This window comes from Dasypus novemcinctus, chromosome 14 (genome assembly GCF_030445035.2).
Source record: "Dasypus novemcinctus isolate mDasNov1 chromosome 14, mDasNov1.1.hap2, whole genome shotgun sequence".
NCBI lineage: Eukaryota > Metazoa > Chordata > Mammalia > Cingulata > Dasypodidae > Dasypus > Dasypus novemcinctus.
This window is the reverse complement of record NC_080686.1, coordinates 48,080,757-48,102,304: the sequence shown is the minus strand read 5'-3', so window position 1 is coordinate 48,102,304 and position 21,548 is coordinate 48,080,757. Positions and strand designations below refer to the sequence as shown.

Genomic DNA, 21,548 nt, shown 5'->3' with positions numbered 1-21,548 from the left:
GTAGAGCTGTGCCAGTCCTCCCCTTGAAGTCCTGGACAAAAGTCTGTCAGTTCTCCTTCTTGAGAAGCTAATTAAGTCCATAGTTCAACCACCCTGGGCCAGATACCAAACAATTAGAGACAGATTATGCCCCAGAGCTCATCAAATTATTCAAATTAGCCAGGCAACAGGCAGAACTCTAAACCTAGCTAACCCCACTTAGATGGCATGCTGAACCTGCCTTCTACGGGTCCAGCTTGCTCTCTCCCAGGTGTAACCCCTGTGTAGGCCAGTATGGCAGTCTTTTCTGTTTGGAGTTGTAAGTAACAAAGACTTCTGCCTTTCAAATCTTTGAGTGTCTTTTTGTTACGTTTCATCATCTGAAGAACCTATAATCAGACCTGATGTCTTTTAACTATAAATAGTTTTTATAAAAGGCAATACGTAACAAAAACTTACCAGATTTCTTCCCAAGAAATAGAGCAGATGGTGGTGCCATTTAAAAGGAATACTAGGAAGAACAGTTTTGGAGAGTGGGAAACGAGTTAAATTTTGGACAGGTTAACTTTGCTATATTTATTCTAAAAATTCTTTAATGTTGGATGCTAAGGTGAATTTTGACACTTAATATTTACCTTGTAGGTTGATGAGAAAAGGTCAGTTTTGTCCTTGGATCCTATGCCTGTCTATTTTCAGGGAATACTCACATTCCATCTTCTTATACATATTGTCTGGTTGGCTTGATTTTCCATTTAGAATATGAAGAGTTGGTAAATACTTCAAACCAAGTAGGGTTAAAGGAGGTAAAAGACAGCAAAATCTCATATTTTTTCCCTTCCTCGAAAGAGGTGGTGGCGTTTGTCCCCAGAGACTGGCCAACAATGATTTAATGTGGCTTGACCTGTTTTTCTGTATATTTCCCTCTTCTTTTAATTTCTTTTCTTTAACCAAATGCCAAAACCAGGATATATAATCTGTTTGCAACATCAACACATGGTCTCCATTTTCCTCCAAGGTATTAATCTCCTCATTGGTATATAAAAAATGATACCAGTAATGGGTTTTGAGCCAGCTGTGTGTACCCAAGGAATCAGTTTTCATAAAACCAGGATGTCTCAGGGTATCTAAAGGAGGTCAATGCTCAGAGATATTATAATACACTTGCCTGCATTATCACGGGCCTTCTTGGAATAGGCCTTTGTTAAAACCCCCACCAAGAAGGCCTCAGGATGTGAAGGGCCATTGCAAGCAGTTTTTGCTGGGTTCTTGTACAGATGAAGATAAACAAGAATAACTCTTTGCAAATTTCTTCTCTTTCTCCAGCTTCCCCTTTTGCCTCACTTCTGTCTCCATGTCAGCCCTACTTCTGGTTTGAGACTCGGCATCTTTCTGCTTTCAAACCCTCTCTACCAATTAAAATAAGAAAGGTTCTCATATCCTCGTTTATATTTGGTTGAAACGTATTTTCCTTGTGTATTAGCTGTTCTTTTTAGTATAACTTGAATTTCTCCAGACCTCGCCCACCAGCCTCTAAGTACAAATGAAGTCATTGACTAATTAATCTGATCTGCTGGAATAGTCTCTCCACCTCTACCCTCACGCCAAACAAAACCTCTCTCTGTTAATTCTTGGAATCCTTCAGGATGCTTCATATCCCCAGAAACAATTTGCTCCTGTTTTTCCATCTGGCCTTCCTGTACAGACTTTCTTACTCAAAAGTCATGTGAAAGAGGCGCCTCTTTATTTGCCTTAGCTGCTGATAACCTTTATGGCAATGTTGCTTCCCTGAGGAGGGTAAAATCTGTGGTGCTTTCCCAACTACAAAACTTCAAGAAGTCAAGTGATACTTCATTTCTTTCATTACACACTATGTTCAAGATACTGGGGAAGCGGATTTAGCCCAGTGGTTAGGGAATCCATCTACCGCATGGGAGGTCCGCGCTTCAAACCCCGGGCCTCCTTGACCCGTGCGGAGCTGGCCCACCGCAGTGCTGATGTGCGCAAGGAGTGCCCTGCCACGCAGGGGTGACCCCGCGTAGGGGAGCCCCACGCACAAGGAGTGCGCCCCATAAGGAGAGCTGCCCAGTGCGAAAGAAAGTGCAGCCTGCCCAGGAATGGCACCACACACACGGAGAGCTGACACAAGATGACACAACAAAAAGAGACACAGATACCCATGCCGCTGACAATAACAGAAGCGGACAAAGAAGAACATGCAGCAAATAGACACAGAGAACAGACAACTGGGGTGGGGGGGGGGGGGGAAGGGAGATAAATAAATAAAATAAATAAATAAATAAAGATACTGTATTGTGTTTTATGTAGCAACTAGCTGAATGTTCCCCCAAGTTGTTGCAGTTCATTTTCAGGGACCTCAAGCAACTTTGCTTTGGCCTCTGATCTCAGAAAATCTACCTTTAAGATAGTTCCTTCTGTTACTTCCTGCCATATTTGCTTCTTTTCTTTTTAAAAAAATAAGAAATTAACTGATACAGTTAAAGCCTCTTGTCTTCCACTCCATTCTGTTTCACTTTTTCTCTCCCGGGAGGTAGCCACAATCACCTGAACTTTGTGGTTATTTTTTCCAAGCATGTTGTTTGCATTATTACTACATAGATATGGATGGATCCATAACTTTTACGTCGGTTTGTTATGCATATTTTAAAGTTTATACAATTGATATTATACTTCAATTTGTTAATTTTTTGCTCAATTATGTTTTGGGGATTTTTCTATATTGTTACATTTAGTTGTTTCATTACTTTTATCTGCTGCATTGTATTCTACTGTATGACTATGCCACAATGTAATTTTTCACTCTCCTGTTGGTTGACATTTAAGTTATTTCCAATATTTAGCTATTAACTATTACAAAATGCTTCAGTGGTTTTTTCCTGGTTAAGGGGAATGCTTCAATGATTTTTTTTCCCTGTTAAGGGGATTTGAAATAGTAGTAAGTACGGGAAAACTTAGGTTTGGAAAGAATAGGTATGTTTTTCAGAAATTATACTTAGTAAGGGACATCCCTGATGGTCTCACTGCTTGGAATGGGGTATAGCTTTGGGAAAGGGGTGGTTAAAAGAAAGACCTGCTTTCCTAGTTTATCCCTTCCTTTCTTCTTATCTTCTCCTTAGCATTAACACAACTTCTCTCCCCTACCCCCTTTCTCTCTGCCACCAAAGTTCTCATATATAGGAAATCCAGAATCCATCCAATACCTTATAAGGTGGAAAAAGTCTGCTTTTGGAATTAAGCAGCTATAAGTTAAATACTATCTCTAACACTAAGCTTGAATAACGTTATATAGCCCATAAAACTATAATATCAACTTCATAGTGTTATTGTAAGGATTAAGAGATTATATGGGAAGGCCTTATGGCAGACTGGAACTCTTCCCATGGAGAAATGGGGTTTATGTCTCTTCCCCTTGAATCTGGAATACTCTGTGACTCAGGGCCTCTCAAAACATGATCTCTCCAATAGAGAGAGATCAACTTTTCAAATGTAGGCTCAGGCCTCCAAAAGAGAATGCGCCTAAAGAAAGAAAGTAAAAGCTTCCAGTCTCTTAAGACCTGGGCCTGGAAACCGTGCAGGGTCTCTTCTGCCATATTCCATTAGTGAAAGCAGTTAAGTAATTAATAGTTAACTGGATACTTACCTGGCAGGGGAGATACCATGATCACGAAGGTGGTTTTCCCAGGATGAGGCTTATCCACTGCATTCTGGATGTGCTGACCCCCTGTGATTTCCCCAAATGCAGAAAACTCGACTGCATAATTTGTGGTAGTGGGTAGCATTTGCACTCTCCCCTGTAAAACTAATAAAAAAGAAAATAAAATAAATAGTTAACTGGAATAACCTCCTAACCTGTCTCTTCGATCATAAATTCTTTCCCTCCTTCAAACCTGTTAATTATCTCCCAATGTCTTTAACAAAAAATAACTGTACCCATGTAAGGCTATGAATGATCGTTAGCATCTCCATTTCTCTGAACACATCCCATAGTACTTTTCCCCTAGCTCACCATGCTTTAGCTCTGTTACACTTCTCTTGCTACATAACAAACCACCCCAAAAAACTCTATGGCTTAAAACAACTCTTTACTATTTCCCACAATTCTGTGGATTGAGTTGGGGATGGAGACTTTCTCCTGGTTTTGCCTAGGCTCACTCAAGCAACTATTCAGCTAGAGGGTCGACTAGGGGCCGAGTTGAATTGGGACATCTGGGATGGCTGAGCCTTGCTTTCCAAGTGGTTTTTCGTTTTAAGGAGGTGAGACCAGGTTGCCTTTTGTCTCATGATTCATCAGTGTTCTAAACAAGCACTTATCATTTGTTTGGGTTATGTTTGCTTATGTCACATTGTCCTAGGAAAGTGGTGTGTCCAAGCTCAGGATCTATTTGAGAGGTGACTACATGAGAATGTGTATTCCAGGAAGCCGGATTCACTGGGGGCCAATAGTGTGACAATCTACCCAAGATCCAAAGGCCTGATTTTGTTTTCTAGAATGCACCAAACTTGTTTTTACCTTAGGACTTCTGCGTGGTCTCTTCCCTTTATTCATTCAACAAATAATTAGGCACTTACAGATAGTGCACAAGATGTTCAGGGCTCTCATGAAGCATTCATTCAAACAGGGAGACGCACGTGCTATACAAGTGCAAAAATAAGCAAGTTAATTTTAGATGGTGACACAAGCTCTGAGGAAATAAATCAGGGTCATGGGTAGAAAGTGATTGACTGAAGTGGAGAAGCTGAGTTTAGTTATGGCAGAAACCTTCTGAGGAGATAGCACTGGATCTGAAATCTGAATGATGAGAGAGAGCCAGCCATGTGGTGCTACAGGAAGAAGAGTTCCAGGCAGAAGAAAGAGCTCATGTACTTTCATCCCAACCACTGCCATCCCTCCTCCTCTCAATTTTCTCTTTGCACAGTTTAAAGATTACTTCTTTTACTATGTTTTCTCTGTCTGCCTAATCTAAAGTAATCCATTTCTACCCTTACCACTTGCTACTTCATTCCTTACATTTTTCATTCATTTAGAGAATTTATCACAATTTTTAATGATTTGCTTGTTGTTTACTTGCTTAAGTCTGCAGTTATCTTACAATATCCCTGAAGATAGGGCTGTGTTGGTATGCTTCTTGAATATTTTCATGGAACTATACTTAGCACATAGCTAATGTTCAAAATCATTGCTAAATGAATAAATGAATGAATTCACAAAGTCACTCCCACAAGCTGAAAAGCCTGACCACAAGATGACTGGGTGGGACAGGTTCCTATGTTCAATTACTCATGGACTGACTACTGTTTCCCCTGCCCTCTCCCCCAGGCTGAGATTGGGACCAGTCCACTGTGTCGATTCTTTCTACCCTCCTGGGAGTTTCATTTCAAAGGCTTTTGGAAACTTCTTGACTCTGACTTTAGTCAGAGCTGCCTAGTCTAGCCCAACAGGTTTCAATAAATGTAAATCTCAGAGAGAAAATTTTAGAGTCCATTTCATTTAAGGTCCTTTTTATTTAAGATGTTTCCTAGGATTCTTATACAAAATTCTTGCCACTTTCTCCAGCTACCTTCAAATTCTGGAAGGATAAAAAAGATTTAACTCTATTTCACTAGACAATGAAAATAGCTGTGCTTACCAGGCACTTTGCATACATTTTCATTAACCTTCACCACAATGTTGTGAAGCTAGAATTTTCTCCCCATTTTCTAGATGAGGAAACTGGCTTACAGAGGTCAGGTAACTTCCCCAATGTCATCATAGTAGTAGGTGGTAGAGCAGGTATGAGACTTATCTGAGTCTAGATCTGAAGGTCCTCCTACCACCCAGCTTTACCTTTGTGTTGACCCTCTCGAAATGGGGAATGAAAACCCAGATCCATTGTCCCTTTCCTCCAGTGCAGAAATCTAAAAACATCTGAAAATCAGAGCACAAACCAGACCTGCCTTGACCTGAACTTATTTGTGGGTAAAACCTGACCTGAACTGATGTGAAGCTGTTTCTACTCCTTATTTATCCCACTTAGTATGACTAGTCATACAATTTTTGCTGCAGAAATAGTAATGTGCTAAATCCCAGGGTGCTCCTCAGACCCTACTAAGGGCATTACTTACAAAACATTTCCATTATATTGCTTTTATAAAATCTGAAAACTTCTGAATTCAGAAACACACTTGACCCCAGGCATTTCAGATGAGCAACTGAGAATCTGTAATAAATTATATTTGTGTATGACTTTATAGTTTACAAAGCTTTTAAAGAATTGTAGGTATTGTTTTCTCTTCCTCTAATGCACAAAGAGGAATTTGGGTGTTTTGTTTTGTTTTGTTTTCACATGCCTTATTCTCTTACTTTTCTGTAAAGCAGCTCTGTTCCCCAATTTCAGGGTATTAACCATACTTGATCCCAGTGGAAGTTTTCAGTTATTTGATCCTGCAGGAAGACATTTAGTTTTTAAATGAAGTCAAACAGGAAAAGAGAAGACACTTCCAAGAGCATCAATATTTATTTCAGATACATTAGCTTCAAAATTTTAATTTCCTAAAAATAATGGCTTAGTACACCTTTTTAACACTAAAGTGAATATAATATATGGATCCACCTACTAAAACATATTCTAAAAATAGTGAATAATGGTAAATATTAGAAAACAATTACAATTAAAGTAACTTGCATTTATATATCAATTCACAGTTTATAAAACCTCTTCAACTACATGACCTCATAAAACAATAATTATTATTATAAGAAAGTTACCATTTCCTGAGGACCTTTCACAGCCACTTGATATGTATCATTGCTGATCCTCACAACTCTTTAAGGTCAGTGTTATTATTTCTATTTTGCAGATAAGGAAACAGGCTCACTGAGGCTAAAGTATTTGCTTCTGATTGCACAGGTTAGGGTAAGGAAATGGGGCACCAGGTTCTGTCTTTCTGGACCACATGTGCTGTCAAGCCCTCATTCACAGTTATGGTTTCCCTCCCCCAGAAATCACTGGTCTAAGTGCCCTCGTGTGTTGCATTACTTGCTCTCAATTTTACTATTCTCCGAGCATTTGCATTCTCTCTTCATAAACTAAACAGAAGAGGCATTTTGGAGAGCTATTCATCAACACATGAAACTGCTCTAGTCTCCCTAACTCCCCCCCTGCCAACACATCAGACAACGGTTCCCAAACTTTGAAGAAAGTCTCTCTCCTCTATTTTCTCAGTCACTTCCACAGGTGAATGTAGCTTGTATCTACTCTCAATAACACAACATCATTAAATTATTTCTTGCTCGATAAGCTATTTGCTTTCTTTTTCTTTTTACATGCATGAGGAAGCAGATCTCTTTTTAAAAGACCTCAATACAAAAGATTGTCTAAACAAGATTTTTTGTTTTATTTTACCTTCCCTGAGATGTTTTTTTCCCTAACGTAAAAAAAGTGTAGATTACCTTTTCCTCCCTGTCAGGATCGTTATTAGAATCTAGGTAAAGTGTAGGTGAGCACACACTGAAAAGAACAGAAATCTGTGTATTTATCGGACTCCTTTCCTTTGTTCAATAGTGCTCCTCTCTACAGCCAAATGAAATGTGCCATTAATCTCAACATTGTATACAATGACAACCTAAATACTAATCAATAGGGAAATGGCTAAATAAACAATGGCAATCCATACAATGGAAAATTGCAAAGCCCCAAAACAAAAGTGTTCTTTATATACTGAAATGGGCCAAATTCCAAGAAAACACATTAAAGGGGGAAAGTCACAGGTAAAAAAGTGTGTACAGCATGATACTATTTATATAAAAAGGAGAAAATTAATAAATCCAATTATTCTCATGTGTGTGCATCCAATACCTCTAGAGTGGTACAAAATAATTTGATAATTTTGCTTCTCTCTGGGACAAAAGGATGGGAGGGAGATTTTTTTTTAAATCATATACCCTTTAATAACTTTACACTTAGCACCTAGTAAACATATTATCCATTCGAAAAGATTAAATAAGTTTTAAATAAAAATATCCATGGATGATTTTTCACATTATTGTGAGAATCTCAAGATGCAAAGAATTCCCGAGTTATAAGTATATAGCATCGTGTTAGTCTTCAGGGTGGCACAGAATTAATTTATAGGTCATGTTCTACTTGCTTTCACTTTTCTCCCATTTAGGCCAAAAGTTTCTCCTCAAATTTATAACCACTGGAGAACACACAATGCCGTTTGTTCGTGGCTCACATCCTTCCACCCCCAAGCATCCCCAAGTCTGCCTGCACTACCCTCTGTTGCCAGGTAGCATTCTTCCCAGGCCTAAACTCTCAGCCTCTGATCCAAGCAGCCACAGAACTTGAACTCAACTAATGATCAGTGTCAGGTCATGATGGCCGGGCAGGAAGAGAGGGTCCTGGGCTAGAAGCTGGACTGAGCTGGCCAGTAGGGAACGGGCAGAGCAGGAGCTTGGGCACAGAGGGGACAGCAGGCAGTGTCTATGATGTAAGGTCCTACAACTCAGAGGCAAGGTCAGGGTCCAGGCTGAACAACTGGGGCTGAGGTCCAGAGAGCAAAGCTCTACTAAGTGGCCCAGGACAGAACCAAGACCTGGCATACAGGTAAAGGGGACATTCAAGCTGGGCCCAAGAGACAGAGTTCAGCTTCCAGAAAAGATGGACTCATACTTGACCACTCCAGGATGTAACCATGACATGCTCCCTGTACTGGTTTTAAACATTTTCCTTGATGAGGACAGATATGTAAGAGGCAGGATTCTGCAAGTACCACTTAAAACAAGTACATTCAGTGCTATCAAGCTCTACTCTTACAGTCTAAGAACCCGTGAGTCACTGGAGTTGGGCTGGATAATTTGGGTGCAGCCTTGATGTTTCAGGAGGCAGACTGATGACATCAATGGCATTGTTTAGTAACTGTGAGTTACAAAAGCAACCCATAGCTAATATCAACAACCAGAATTTGTGGTGCCTGAGGCAGTGCCCAACTGCCATGGCACCATTTGTTTTGCTCCTTGTTTGTATTATGATGAAGGGATTAAGTTGTGCTTGATTTAGCTTCATCTAGACATTGTGGTTCAAGTCCTCCAACATTAGCTGCATTTTAATCCTACTGAATTTACTATCAGTACTAAAAATCTCTATGGTGCATCAATTTATTATCAAGCATTACGTTTGTTCAACAGCAGACTTACAAGTAACAAATAGTATTTCTGGCCCTCATCTCTAGGTCCTCTGCAGAGATAGTGAAAAGAACTGGATTCTCAAGCTCACTTTGGAAGAGGCAAGTAGGAAGGAGACTGAAAGCTGGTCTTAAATCAGTTGCTTTAGGCAGAACACCTGCCCCGTCAGTCTCAGCTACATCCAAATGGAAAAATGGGTGATCTAGGATTACCCCCAGCAATGCCAATGGCCAAGGCACTAAAAGGTCACATCTATTATGGTTGGCATTTCTCTCTCCACTGGCTGCTTTTTGAGTGGACGTCATGCTCGTCTCACAGAGAGGGCATGTTCATCATGCCAGAACATTGCTGCTAATATTTGATCTAATAAAAGACACCCTGTCTTTCTTTCCTTCAAACTTCATTATACCTAGCTGCTGCTGAAAGAGGATCCATCTCTTCCCCATCACTCCAACTTGACTCTACTTCTTAGGGACTTGAATCCTTAATCAATATTTTATTTGCCAACTCTGATTTTAAATTTAAAGAGATTCTTCAAAGCACATTAAAAAACTATTAACCAAAATAAATGACACAGTCAGCCCCATCCCTAGAAGTGTCTATATTAACTGCCAATTTTCCTTTGGAAGAAGCAACCAATCTTTACTAATTATATCATATTCACCAGCAAACAAGTTGGCCCTGTGTGGGTAGTGTCAGAAGTGAGGGGAGGACTAGAAACCCAATCTTGACCCAAAAAAATCTAAGATAGAAAAGTGCAGGAATAGGTAGTGCCAGCTGCAAGCAACCACACAGTAAAATCCTATCCAGCTCTGCAGGGGACCCTTTGAGAACTCTTGGGGCAGAAGACAAGAGCAACAAAAGACCCCATTGTAAGAACCTCAGACTTAAACCCTGGCTGGGTAGCACCCCTAGGAATGACCAGCCAGAGGAACTGATAACATTGCCAGGAATTCATCTTCTCCAGATCAAATCACTGCATAAAATCAGCCCCAACTGTTCTAGAAAGTCCACACATGCATTTCATTCAAACGGGAGCTTGGTTCCTAGCCACTAGGACCCCTAAGGATTCCTTTGGACTCTCTGGGCCTCCTCTTTTCAAAGCATTATTGACATGAACCTAGGGAGGTGTTTTTCCTGGAGTTCTTTCTCACCAGACTGGTTCCGGCTGCCTCCTGAGTGATGATGGAAAACTGAGCCACTTGCCAACATGTCATCCCCTCATTTTGAAATCCTCAGGCAGTTGCACAAAGGCTATGTGGAACTTTACCAACTAGTTAAAGGCAGAGCCTGGAACAGTCTTAAAGGATTTAGGACTCTCATTGCAACGTCCAAGTATTGCATATTAAGGAAGTCCACCACGAGGCCAGATAAACTGGGCCTAAGGGGATGTAATAAGGAGGTTTGCACGCAGCACCTCTTTACTCAACTCTGTAGTTCTGTAATTGAGGGCCTTTCTTGGGAACTGTTGCCCAAGCAGCCTCTCCAAAGTTTTCTGAGTACAGAAGTTAAAGGATCCCTAAGGAACCAAAGGAGAACACCCCATGCATGCTTTCTATGAGGGCTGTTGCTGAAGGAAGAGTTATTCTATATCAGAGATTGCTTTGTGTTCTTAAAATTCCTCATTTACTCAGAGCCAAACCCATCTTAGACAAACCCTCTAAATGTATACAGACTCACTATAGATCACCTTAATGGGAGTTATATATTTCTGAAAGAAAAGTCCTTTTTCATTATAGGGACCCAAATATAAAGTTGCCTTTCTTTCCTTCCAGTCCCAGAAATAAAAGGGTCCTCTCCTTCCCCACAGGACTGGAAAAAATAAAATAAAATTTTGTAGTGATGAGGAGCTATGTATTCACCAGCTCCACTCAAACCAGGGAGTTTCAATCATGTGTAGCTTGTTTTCTCTGCAGGAACACAGACAGGTAGGCACAGAATAAACCTCATTGCAACGCAAGGGAGAGCACCTCGGGCCTGGCCAGCTGGGCTGTGGCAATAGGAAAGGCCATAGCATGCAGGCCTGGGAGAGATGGCCCCATCCCATCCCCAGGTCCCAAGGACAAACTGACCCCTACCTATGCTGACAATATGGCATGTATTAGTCAGGGTTCTCTAGAGGAACAGAACTGACAGGCGATAGTTGTAAATAGTATGAGATTTTATAAAATTCTCTCACATGACTGTGGGGATGCACAAATCCAAATTCCATAAGGCAGGCTACAAACCAGGGGCTCAGATGAAGGTCCCTGATGAGTTTCCAGGAGACACTGGCTGTCTGAGGTAAAGAGGGGAATTCTCTTTCTGCTGAAATCACTTCCCCTTTTAAGGCCTTCAACCGATTGGATGAGACGTCACTCCTCGCTAACGGTAATCTCCTTAGTTGACTGTCAATGTAATCAGCCATCTATGCAACCAACTCACTTATGATTAAGTCCATGAGATGTCCTTGTATTACAATTAGCCCAGTGCTTGCTTGACCAGACAGCTGGGCACCATTACCTGGTCAAGTTGACACATTAGCCTAACCATCACATGGGGTATGCCTTATGGTTTAGGGAAATGATAACGACCATTTCAAGGTATTAGTTTACCATATTATTGAATTCTACTAATTATGAAGTAAATTGTGGTGAAATACATACATGAAGATGTTTTAGTTTGATTTTATAATTTGTTACAGTGGAAAACTCCTTTGACACAGAGTTTGAAGACCTGACATTCTAGCACTTACTGTTCATCTGACTTTGGACAAGTGGCTTTATTTCCTCATCAGTGAAAGCCTCTTTTTTCATTTTGAAATGGATACTGATATTTGTTTTTCCCAGCTCACAGGCTTGTTAAAAAGTATATAAAGGTCATGTGGATAAACGTCAAGTGAGTAAAATCCTCCTTTTTATAGGGCTATTCTAAACGAAATAATTTCTTCCTTAAAAAGCCCCTGATTATTCCTCAACCTTTTCTAATGGGAGGATTAGACCCTATAGTTTCAAGGCTGATTTGTCAATATGATTCATCAGTCAAAGTCTTGGAAGCTCTGACAAAGCCCTGAACACTTCTCCACTCCTAGCTGCACTTAACTTCCCATCCTGTTTAATGGCAACCCACTCTGTTTTCCATTATTAGTAGTACAGTCAGTAAAAACTAATATCTATCTCTTACTGGGCATCTGCTATGTGTCTTTACCTCTAGTTCTTCTACAAAAACAAACAAACAAACAAAAAAACTTTCAAAGGGAGCATTACTATTAACAAAGCTTCACAATAAAGTAACATTACTCAGAGAAATTGGGGTAGTCAGATGGAAATTTTGATAGCAGGTGCTAACACCTGAAAGTGACTGTGTAGCATAAGAAAGTCTCTAGAGACTGAAGGAGCATTGCAGCTTTTACGTCACCTCTATTGTACCTGCATTTATAGGGTATCCTTTGAAATCACCGAAGAGGATTTTTCCTGTGCACTCTGCCCTTGGAAAGAGAGCCTTTCTATAAACTACTGGTTCAAAGAGAGATCTTGCCACTTTTCTTTGAGAGAGCCACCATGAACAAGAATCAGTTAAGAGTTATAATGAAAATCTTCCACACAAAGGTTATATCCTCTTCTAAAAGCCATTTGGTTTTTGTACCTGTCTTTACTTAATCGTGATTCTGACTTGAGCACTCCATGTTCTTTATCACTGCATGATACCATCTGCATTTAGCATGATCATTCCAAAAAAAAAGATCTCTGGGATTGGGTACCAGAAAAAGCATTAAAAGGAGCTTTAGAAAATTTAAGAGGAAAATAAATGACTAATTTAATAAAGCAGTTTATTTTTTTAAATGGCCGCTTATATTCAGTGTTCTTCCTCAAGGAGGAGGCATGTCAGAAAGATGAAGTTAAAGGATGAAGAAAAGTGTTTGTAGAAGTATCCAAATGTGTTTTAAAACATCACCCGGAAACATTTTTAAAAGTACAATTTCCCAGGCGTCACATGCAGTGATTTTGACTTGATAGATGTAATATTATTTTATGTTTCTTCAGTGTAAATTATGTATTTGTTCACAAAATCTAATGTTTATCTTATGCTTGTTCTAATATTACATTATATTTTATACATGCTTATATTATTTTATTATATTAAATTATATGATCACGACCTATTATTTTTATAAGCAGCTGCTTAGCAAATTAACAGCTGAATCAACACCAGAAAGTTTATTTACCTTAAAAGATGTTAGAAATAATTGTGTATGTATGAAATTAGTGGTGGCTGGCAAGGAAAAATTTGCAGGCCCCACAGCTCTTGCATGAACAAGGTATATGACGGAGCAAGCTCACCTCCATGCCATGGGGTAGTGATTCTAGGGCCTCCCTGGACTTAGCCGCCTGGCGGAGGAACAAGCTCGCCAGTCCTGATGGGCCTGAAGCTACTTTGGAGTGAGCCTTCCTGCAGGGTGCTGGTCGGTGAACCTCACTTACAGCTAGACCTCCTGAAGCACAACAAATCCTAAAACTTTATGCCTACTTGCCAGTATGTAGGCACAGTGGGGAATTTTGTCCAGGATTTCTTTTGACTGAAACGTATCAGTATGTTTTAGGTTGGGGGTAATTAGGTTGTGGGGGTAGAAACATATAGTTCCAGGTACCTTTTACAAGGCTACCAATATTCACCAAAGGAGACTGATGTTTGTTATCCATTCAAATTAATTAGATTTTTTTTAATTAAAGCATTGAATAAGACACACACATATGTGCATTTTCATATCCACTCCCAGTTGAACCTAAGATAGGTGGTCTGCAGAGTATACATTCAAAATCACTGCATTAAGAAATGATACATACAATTGCAAGAAATCTAGTCTTTGATGAAAGGGTTTGAGAGCAAACAAAGTTATTAGAGGAGTCAGCAAAAATGATATTTCAAAATCTAGGATCTCTTTTAGGTAAAGAACCCCCCTCCCCCGCAAAAAAATGCTGCTTGAAAGATGTTATGACAAGGTGACGAATATGACTGACCTTCATCTCCCTTAGTATTTATGCTTGAGAATTTATCTCCTTTCAAATTTACATATGGGATTTAGTTTAATCTGCAACAGGCAGATTTCTGTTATGCAATTGTTTGAATTTCAGGCCACAGGCAATCACTTGAACTTTTTTTTTACACAATCATCTATCTACTCAAGAGTTAAAGTCGGAAGTCTTTTTTTTTAGATGCAAGTTGACCTTTTACATTTGTGCAGTATTTTACAGTTTACAAAGCATTGTGCATGCTATTTTATTTTTAGATGCAAAATGTTGCTTAATAACGTCATGTGTTATTATTAAGAAAGGCACATTAATTCCCCAATCAGTTATAGGAGACAAGATAAAAATTGTATTTTCTCAGTTTTAAAGATAAATATTAAGGTGGTACAATTAGCCTGCCCCGGTTAATGATTCATCCCATAGAAGAGACTGGCTACTACTAATAGTTAGATTAGTCTAGTCATTGGCTTAAAAGTTCACTTGCCTGTATTCTCATTCAAAAGAGCATTCGATATCTTTTGAACCAGTAATTTCAATAGGCATAGCAGTCAACTAGATATAGTTAAAATTTAATGTTTTCAAATGCATTAAATTATAAGAAATGTTGACTGCATCTACGTTGTGGATTAAAATAGTTATCTGAATTGACTTAGTTGTTAATAAAAATAATTCCTTAGTGGATTGAGAAATTGCCTCCAAAAATAAGATGTTCTATGCTAGATAATATAAAGTTGAATGATATTCTTCTTATTGATAGTACTACAAGTCATAAGAGTTGTGTTTTTTTTAAATTTGTATGTCAAAATTTCAAACTCCATTTAAAAGTCATTTATAAAGACCAAGATTCTTACTCACCACACAATGTCTGACAGACACAGACTAGTCATTTCATTCCCCCCTTTTATAGAACTGAAAGGGGAAAAGCTCCTTTTTCTTAGTACCATATACAAACATGAGTTCACCTCTAGCAAAGCTCATCTGCATGCCCAAATATCAAAGTGCTACACATTTCTGGGTCCAAACCAATACGTTTGGATAGGCACAGCCCCTGCTGAGCATTTTGCCCTTGCAAGTTTTTATAAGAATACGATAGTCAAAGTGAAAGACCACCATTTAACCATTCTCTCCACAAAATATCAAGCACCATGTTTTCCAGACATGTTATAGGTATAGTGGACACCACGGTGAAAAAAAATGGTCAAGGGCGTATTTTCATGGACGTGCCATTTTAGAGAAGGTTATAGACATTAAGCAAGTGAAAAATTGATTTCAGAATGCAAACAGAATAATTTCAGAATACAAAGATTGCTATGAAAGAAATGACAGATGATATAGTGACTGGGAATAGGGGGGTATGTGAGATGTAGAGGTTAGGAAAGACATCTCTGAGGAGTTGGTATTTCAGTCCATGCAAAGATCTGAATATGGAGCAATCCAGCCAGAGGGGACAGCGAGTTCAAAGGTCTTGAAATGGCACAAGCTCAGCATGGATGGAGTCAAAAACATCCACTGGAAAAAATAAAGTTGCTAAGCAGGTCTTTGTTATGAATGAAGAGAAAGACCAATTTGAGGGAAATGATAGCTGTGATGACCAGAAAAGCCTTCCTGCCATTTAAATCAATTAATCAGAAGGCTAGTTTTCTTCATTCAGAAATATCCAGGCTAATATCATTTTCCACAGCCCACTCCTCCACTGGAAATAAGATTTATCTTGCCACCCCCAAACAATACCATTTCTGATAGGGCAGAGGAGTTAGGGAATAGTGAGAGTCATGTCAAGTTTGATAGTAAAAAATGCAACATGAATTTCACTATGTATTTTCTCTTATTTTAGGGAAAATCTGGATTCCAGGGAAGCCACTTATCCTTGTGGCATTCTGAGCATTAGAGAACAGCTCTTACCTTATGGAATTTGGCCATACCAAGGGGGACATTTTTCTTTTCATTGGCATTTAGTAGATCTTTAGAACAAGTAGGCAAAACACTCTTTCCTACTTCTAGTTCCTTCTATAGCAAAGAATTACTTTTTAATTATATATTTAAATTTGAAATGCATCATAATTAATTTGCCTCCATAAGAGGTGAATATATATATATAATATAGATTATTAATATATAAAATATTAAAGTAGAAATCAGAGAACAATATTCACCGAAGGGCCTAGAAGGTAAAAAGTTAAAATAAGAAATGCTAACGTTTTAAAAATAATTTAAAAGTTGGCTGACTACATGTTTTCTTAATCCTTATGGGAATGCCACAGTTTTTTGTTTTTTTTTAAAGATAAAGTCAGATAAAGTTAATTAACGTAACTCAATAAATAGATGTAATGGCTATTAATTAACTTTAAAGCAAATATTTGATAGACCTGTCATTGTAGGTAACCAGAAATGGATTCCAATGATGGCTCTGAACCCTGAATTTTCTGAGCCTCTGTTATTTCATCTTTAAATTGGGGGTGACTAACTTCTAGGTCTACTATATGATGGGAGGTGATCATTATCTTTAAGAACCTGACAGATAGAAATCATTCAATTAACAATGCTCTTTTCTAGCCTGCCACCATCCCCTAGCTTGAGTATACTGTGAAATAGTTCTCCTCAATAATATTACATCTTTTAGCATTCTTGATACTTTTTTCTATGAATTACCTATCAAAATTATTTATGTATTTGGGCATTACTTTAAAAAAAAACAGATTTTCAAGTATCAGTTTCAAGTATATAAGGATTTATTCAGAATATTCTTTTAGGGAAAACAAAAAACCTTCTTCAATATGTGCTCCCATACTGATGGCCTCGGGGATAAACTGTCAGTTTAGAAGAGCAGAGGCTGTTATGAATTGAATTTCTTTTTGGTATGCTAGAGTAGTCCAAAGATTACAGCCTTGGGAAAATACACTGGGAGGTCACTGAAGGTGAAAGTGAAGTGAGTACAAAAATGAAACATCTGGATTTAGCATAGATACTAAGTTGAAAGAGGCAAAGTTTGTGAAGGGAGGAGGAGGAATAAAGGTAAAAGGGATAGGCGGCAGGGCCTAAATCATAAGTGCTCATTAAATTGTACTTCCTTTCTCTCTATAACTTTCTGCTTGTGGGGTACTCCATGAAGTAGGGTCATAGTGGTTAGGGTTCAAAGTAATTCTGTGCCTAAAACTTTAAATGAATTACCATCCCATATGAATGTTAAAATATTTATATGATAAATCAGCATGTAATCGGGAAGCAGATGTGGCTCAACTAATACAGCATCCACTTCCCATATAGGAAGTCCAGGGTTCAGTACCCAGGACCTCCTGGCCCGTGTGGTAAGCTGGTCCATGCTCAATGCTGCCACGAGCAAGGAGTGCTGTGCCATGCAGGGGTGTACCCCGCAGAGGGGAGCCCCACACGCAAGGAGTGCGCCCCTGGGAAAAAACCACAGCTCACCCAGGAGTGGTGCCACACACACAGAGAGCAGATGCAGCAAGATGACACAACAAAAAAGAGACGAAGATTCCCATGCCACTGACGAGAATGCAAGCAGACACAGAAGAACACACAGCAAATGGACACAAGAGAGCAGACAACAGGGGGTGGGGAGAGAAATAAATAAAAACCTTAAAAAAAAATCAGCATATAATCATGTAATGAAAACGAGATTATCTTTTTTTCAAATATATTCGTTAATATAGTAATTAAATTTAAAATTTCTTCCAACAAAGTATCATATATTAAGGATAAATTACCTGACAAAGACTACCCTGCTATTCTCACTCCTAGAGCTTCTGGGCAACCTTGACACCAGGAGTCTGGAATGAAATCAGTCCTTTGACCAAACCTGACTGTTGGTTATCTTGAGTCAGACCAGACTAGGTCAACTAATCCGATCTTCCAGAAAGTAGAACCAAGTGGGGCTCAATGGGCATTAGCTGACAGTGGTAGTCACTACTGGTAAAGGTTAAGAAAGAATACAAAGTTTGGAATTAGATAAACATGCGTTTCCACACTTAACTGTGAGATGTCAACAGCCACTTACAAGCTATGCAATCCTGAGGTGGTATCTTTACCAAACTAAGCCTCAATTTCTTCATAAGAAAACACAGATTTTAAGGCCTAAATTGGCTCTTGAGAAATTAAAGGAAATAATGCATGCTGAGTCTTAGCACAGCATTTGATACATAATGGGCCCTCGATAAATGTTACCTTAAAAAAGAGTTCCCTTTTAAGTGATTTCTTCTCACTAATAAACCCATGAAACAGATGGTTGGAATTCTTTCCACTCTGTGGAGGTTTATTCATGAGCTATGTCCACTCACCATACGAGCCCAAAAAGAAACAAACCATATGTATCCAGTCAGCTTTGCCAAAAAGTGTTCCTGATCCTCCCTCTTCCTTCAGGAAGCCCAGGCAACTCAGACAATTCAACAGTGCAGAAGGAGGTATGCCTGCACTGGCATGAAAAAGCATGACTGTGGAAGCTTGTCTTCTGGTTGTATTTCCTTTCAGCACATTTAGAGCCTTGAAAAGGTGGACCAAGCCAGGTTCTGACACATCTTAATCATTTTTCTTTGCCTCCCTGAAAAGCCCTGTAGACTTTTCCATCACTCAACAGGTGGTAATTCTCACCTTGGTCCAGGCTTATGTTGGACTTAAGAGCATTGTGGGCATAGAAGGGGGATTAAAGAGTCATCGACCTCATAGCTCACCCAGTGTGACATTTGTGGAGGTGCAGTGAAGAAAGCAATTGGGCTTGAAGATTGAAGTTTGGCTTTTTGGCTTTTCACTAGTTGTGGTAAAATCCCTCAACCTCTCTCAACTACAAAATGATAATTCTTATTTTATAGGATTTTTTGTGTGGTGTTGAAATAACATAACGTTGAAGCACTTATTAAATTCCACAGCACTATATAAAAGCTGGGCTATTATTCCAGTAGACCTATTCAGGATATAAAATAAATATTAGGCCTTACTTAATTTCAACATGAATGAAATATTCTCTACTCATAAATTCTACTATTGCTCCAAAATGAAGGACTTTATTCTTAGCTCAAGTGTGTCTATTGAAATGTATCAGTCTGAATAATGCACATCACAGACCATTAGTAATGAATTTCTTTATCTGATTTTGAAATAATATCATGATTCTAGTTTAGATGAGTCTTTAAACATGCAAATTGTAGTCCTTATTAAATTATTGTTGCTAATTTTGCTTAAGTATCCGGCAAAGGGGAAATGGATATATCAACTGTACAGTCATTTTTAACTTAGGAAATCCAAATAATTTTATATGATAATATTCAGTCATATCTTCTACTAACATGGGAGAAAAAGGGTTTACTTTTATAAAAACTAAGATTTTGATATTTCTCTTTTGCAATATAAGAAAATAAAACAATTGGAACTGACATGACCCTTGTGAACTTTTTTTTAACAACACATTTTTTTTTCATATGTACATTTCCTGATAGGTAGAGATGATGAAATAGTCACATATTAAAGGCAGGAAAGTTTCTATGAAAAAAGCCCAAGTTGTGGTCTAAGATGTCTCCTACATGCATAACTGCAGTTAGTAATTATAGACATTATCTTTGTTTTCAGGAAAAAAAAGAAAACTAAGTAGAAGATCATGAGAAGTTCAGACTGGGGATATGACAGCAAAAATGGTAAGAGTTCTTCTGTTCATATAAACCAGGGATAATATCTTATTCCCTTTTCCAATAGAAGAGGTATTGGGTGTTTAAATAACTGTACAGTCATCAGCTAATGTTTAAATTGCCTGATTTGAATAATTATAATATCTTTGCACTTGTTCTCAGCAGCTGCTTTTTGGTATGGTTGTCTACAAAATGTATTTGCCAAAAAAAAAAATTACTTGATGTGCTTTAAAGATTATATATATACACATATGTATACTATTCTAATATATTTATTAGAAATCTATTGCTAAAAGAAAATATTTATTATCAGATCCTATAAACTATGAGTATAATCCTATATTACTCATGTGGACAAATATACTGCTTTCTAGTATATATAGAAAAGGAGCATCCTTAAACAGTGAATTTTCATTAAGCTAAACAAACTGTATTTAAGATACCTGAATAAACCCTTATCTAATAGAAAACCAGGTAACTATACACATAAAACTTAGAATCAAGTCTTTGGTCAAGTTTTGATTGTACACAAATGTTTGTTTTGGTATGTCTTGAACACGGGGACAGACTGTAATCCATCCCTAATGGAACTAACCAATCTCCCATCAACATTAAAACCAGTGAAACCAGACATAACACCTCTCTAAAACCCATCAGTGCCTCCTACAATCCAACCACTGCCAAAGAAATTATCAAGGTAGGGCATTCATCCCTTGTAAATTTTAAATATATTGATAATCAATCCGGTGATTGATCTTCTGATTTTTTTTCTTAGAGTCTACTGGGGAAACTAAAACAATAAAGTCTCAAGAAACACCCATTATAAGTCATGAGTGTGTGTTTGTGTGTGTGTCTATTTGTGTGTGGGTGAGTGGGTGTAACATTGCTGCCATCTGGTAAGGCATTTTGGACTTGTGAAAAACTCCCAAGTGATAAAGATGATTTTTGAAACTTCCTGCTCTGTTTTTCACTCCTTTTCCTTCTAAATGACACCATCCCCTCTCTTTTGGTTTCAGCATCTTTATATTCACTTCACTCTAAATAAAGAGTATTTTTCACAAAAGGACTGATAAACCAATCATAATGAATATAAAAACAGAAAAGGCAAATATTTTCTAATTGGGATGAAGGAGAAGCACATAAAGAAGGGAGTCAATGGTGAAAAATACATTTATTTTACTTAGGCAAGAAAAATGGCTCTGTAATTGCGAAATGCTTCTGTACCAGCAAGCACAAAGCTTGCATGGAATAGTTCTATGCAAAGTATAATTGTCTGTCTTCCTCTCTCCCTAACAGACTACAAGGACTGAATCAACTTTATACCTCAGAGTCTAGCACATTTCCTGCTGCATAGTAAACTTTTCATAACTGTTTACTGAATAATTTATTAAATGACAATTTCATAAGACAACTCTATTGATTCAAAAGGCTACACTTGTTTTAGCACTTCCATACAAGGCCCTGAAACTAAACTTCATATCCCTTGAGGATATGTCCCATTATTAATATTAAATTAGGTATGATATCATGTCTAATAAATCGTATGATTCGATACACCCCCCCAAAACAACATGGCTATTCGATTAAAAATTAAAAGCAACCGCAGCATCATTTCTCTTGTTCCTGGCGAGGTATTCTTTATCACACTGTCAAGGCACACTGTTGGGTATTGATTAGTTGTAAAGTGTATGATGAGTACTTTGTTACTAAAATAAACTACTAAAGATTTTGATGCATTGCTGCCTATAC

General features: G+C 38.3%; 1 protein-coding gene and 1 non-coding gene across 2 annotated transcripts in view; both read left to right on the top strand.

Annotated features, from left to right (window-relative positions):
• Window positions 1–3,629: 3,629 nt before the first annotated feature.
• On the top strand, window positions 3,630–3,790 carry LOC111759507 (U1 spliceosomal RNA). The gene has a single exon (XR_002793472.2). It is a non-coding gene; the product is annotated as a U1 spliceosomal RNA (small nuclear RNA).
• Window positions 3,791–20,379: 16,589 nt separating this feature from the next.
• LOC101413052 (carbonic anhydrase 1) overlaps window positions 20,380–21,548 on the top strand; it is a gene marked incomplete at its 5' end in the record, with an annotated part of 28,582 nt that continues 27,413 nt past the window's right edge. The window contains 1 exon segment of the mRNA XM_058276242.2: window positions 20,380–20,545. Coding sequence (XP_058132225.1) covers window positions 20,380–20,545 — 166 coding nt within the window.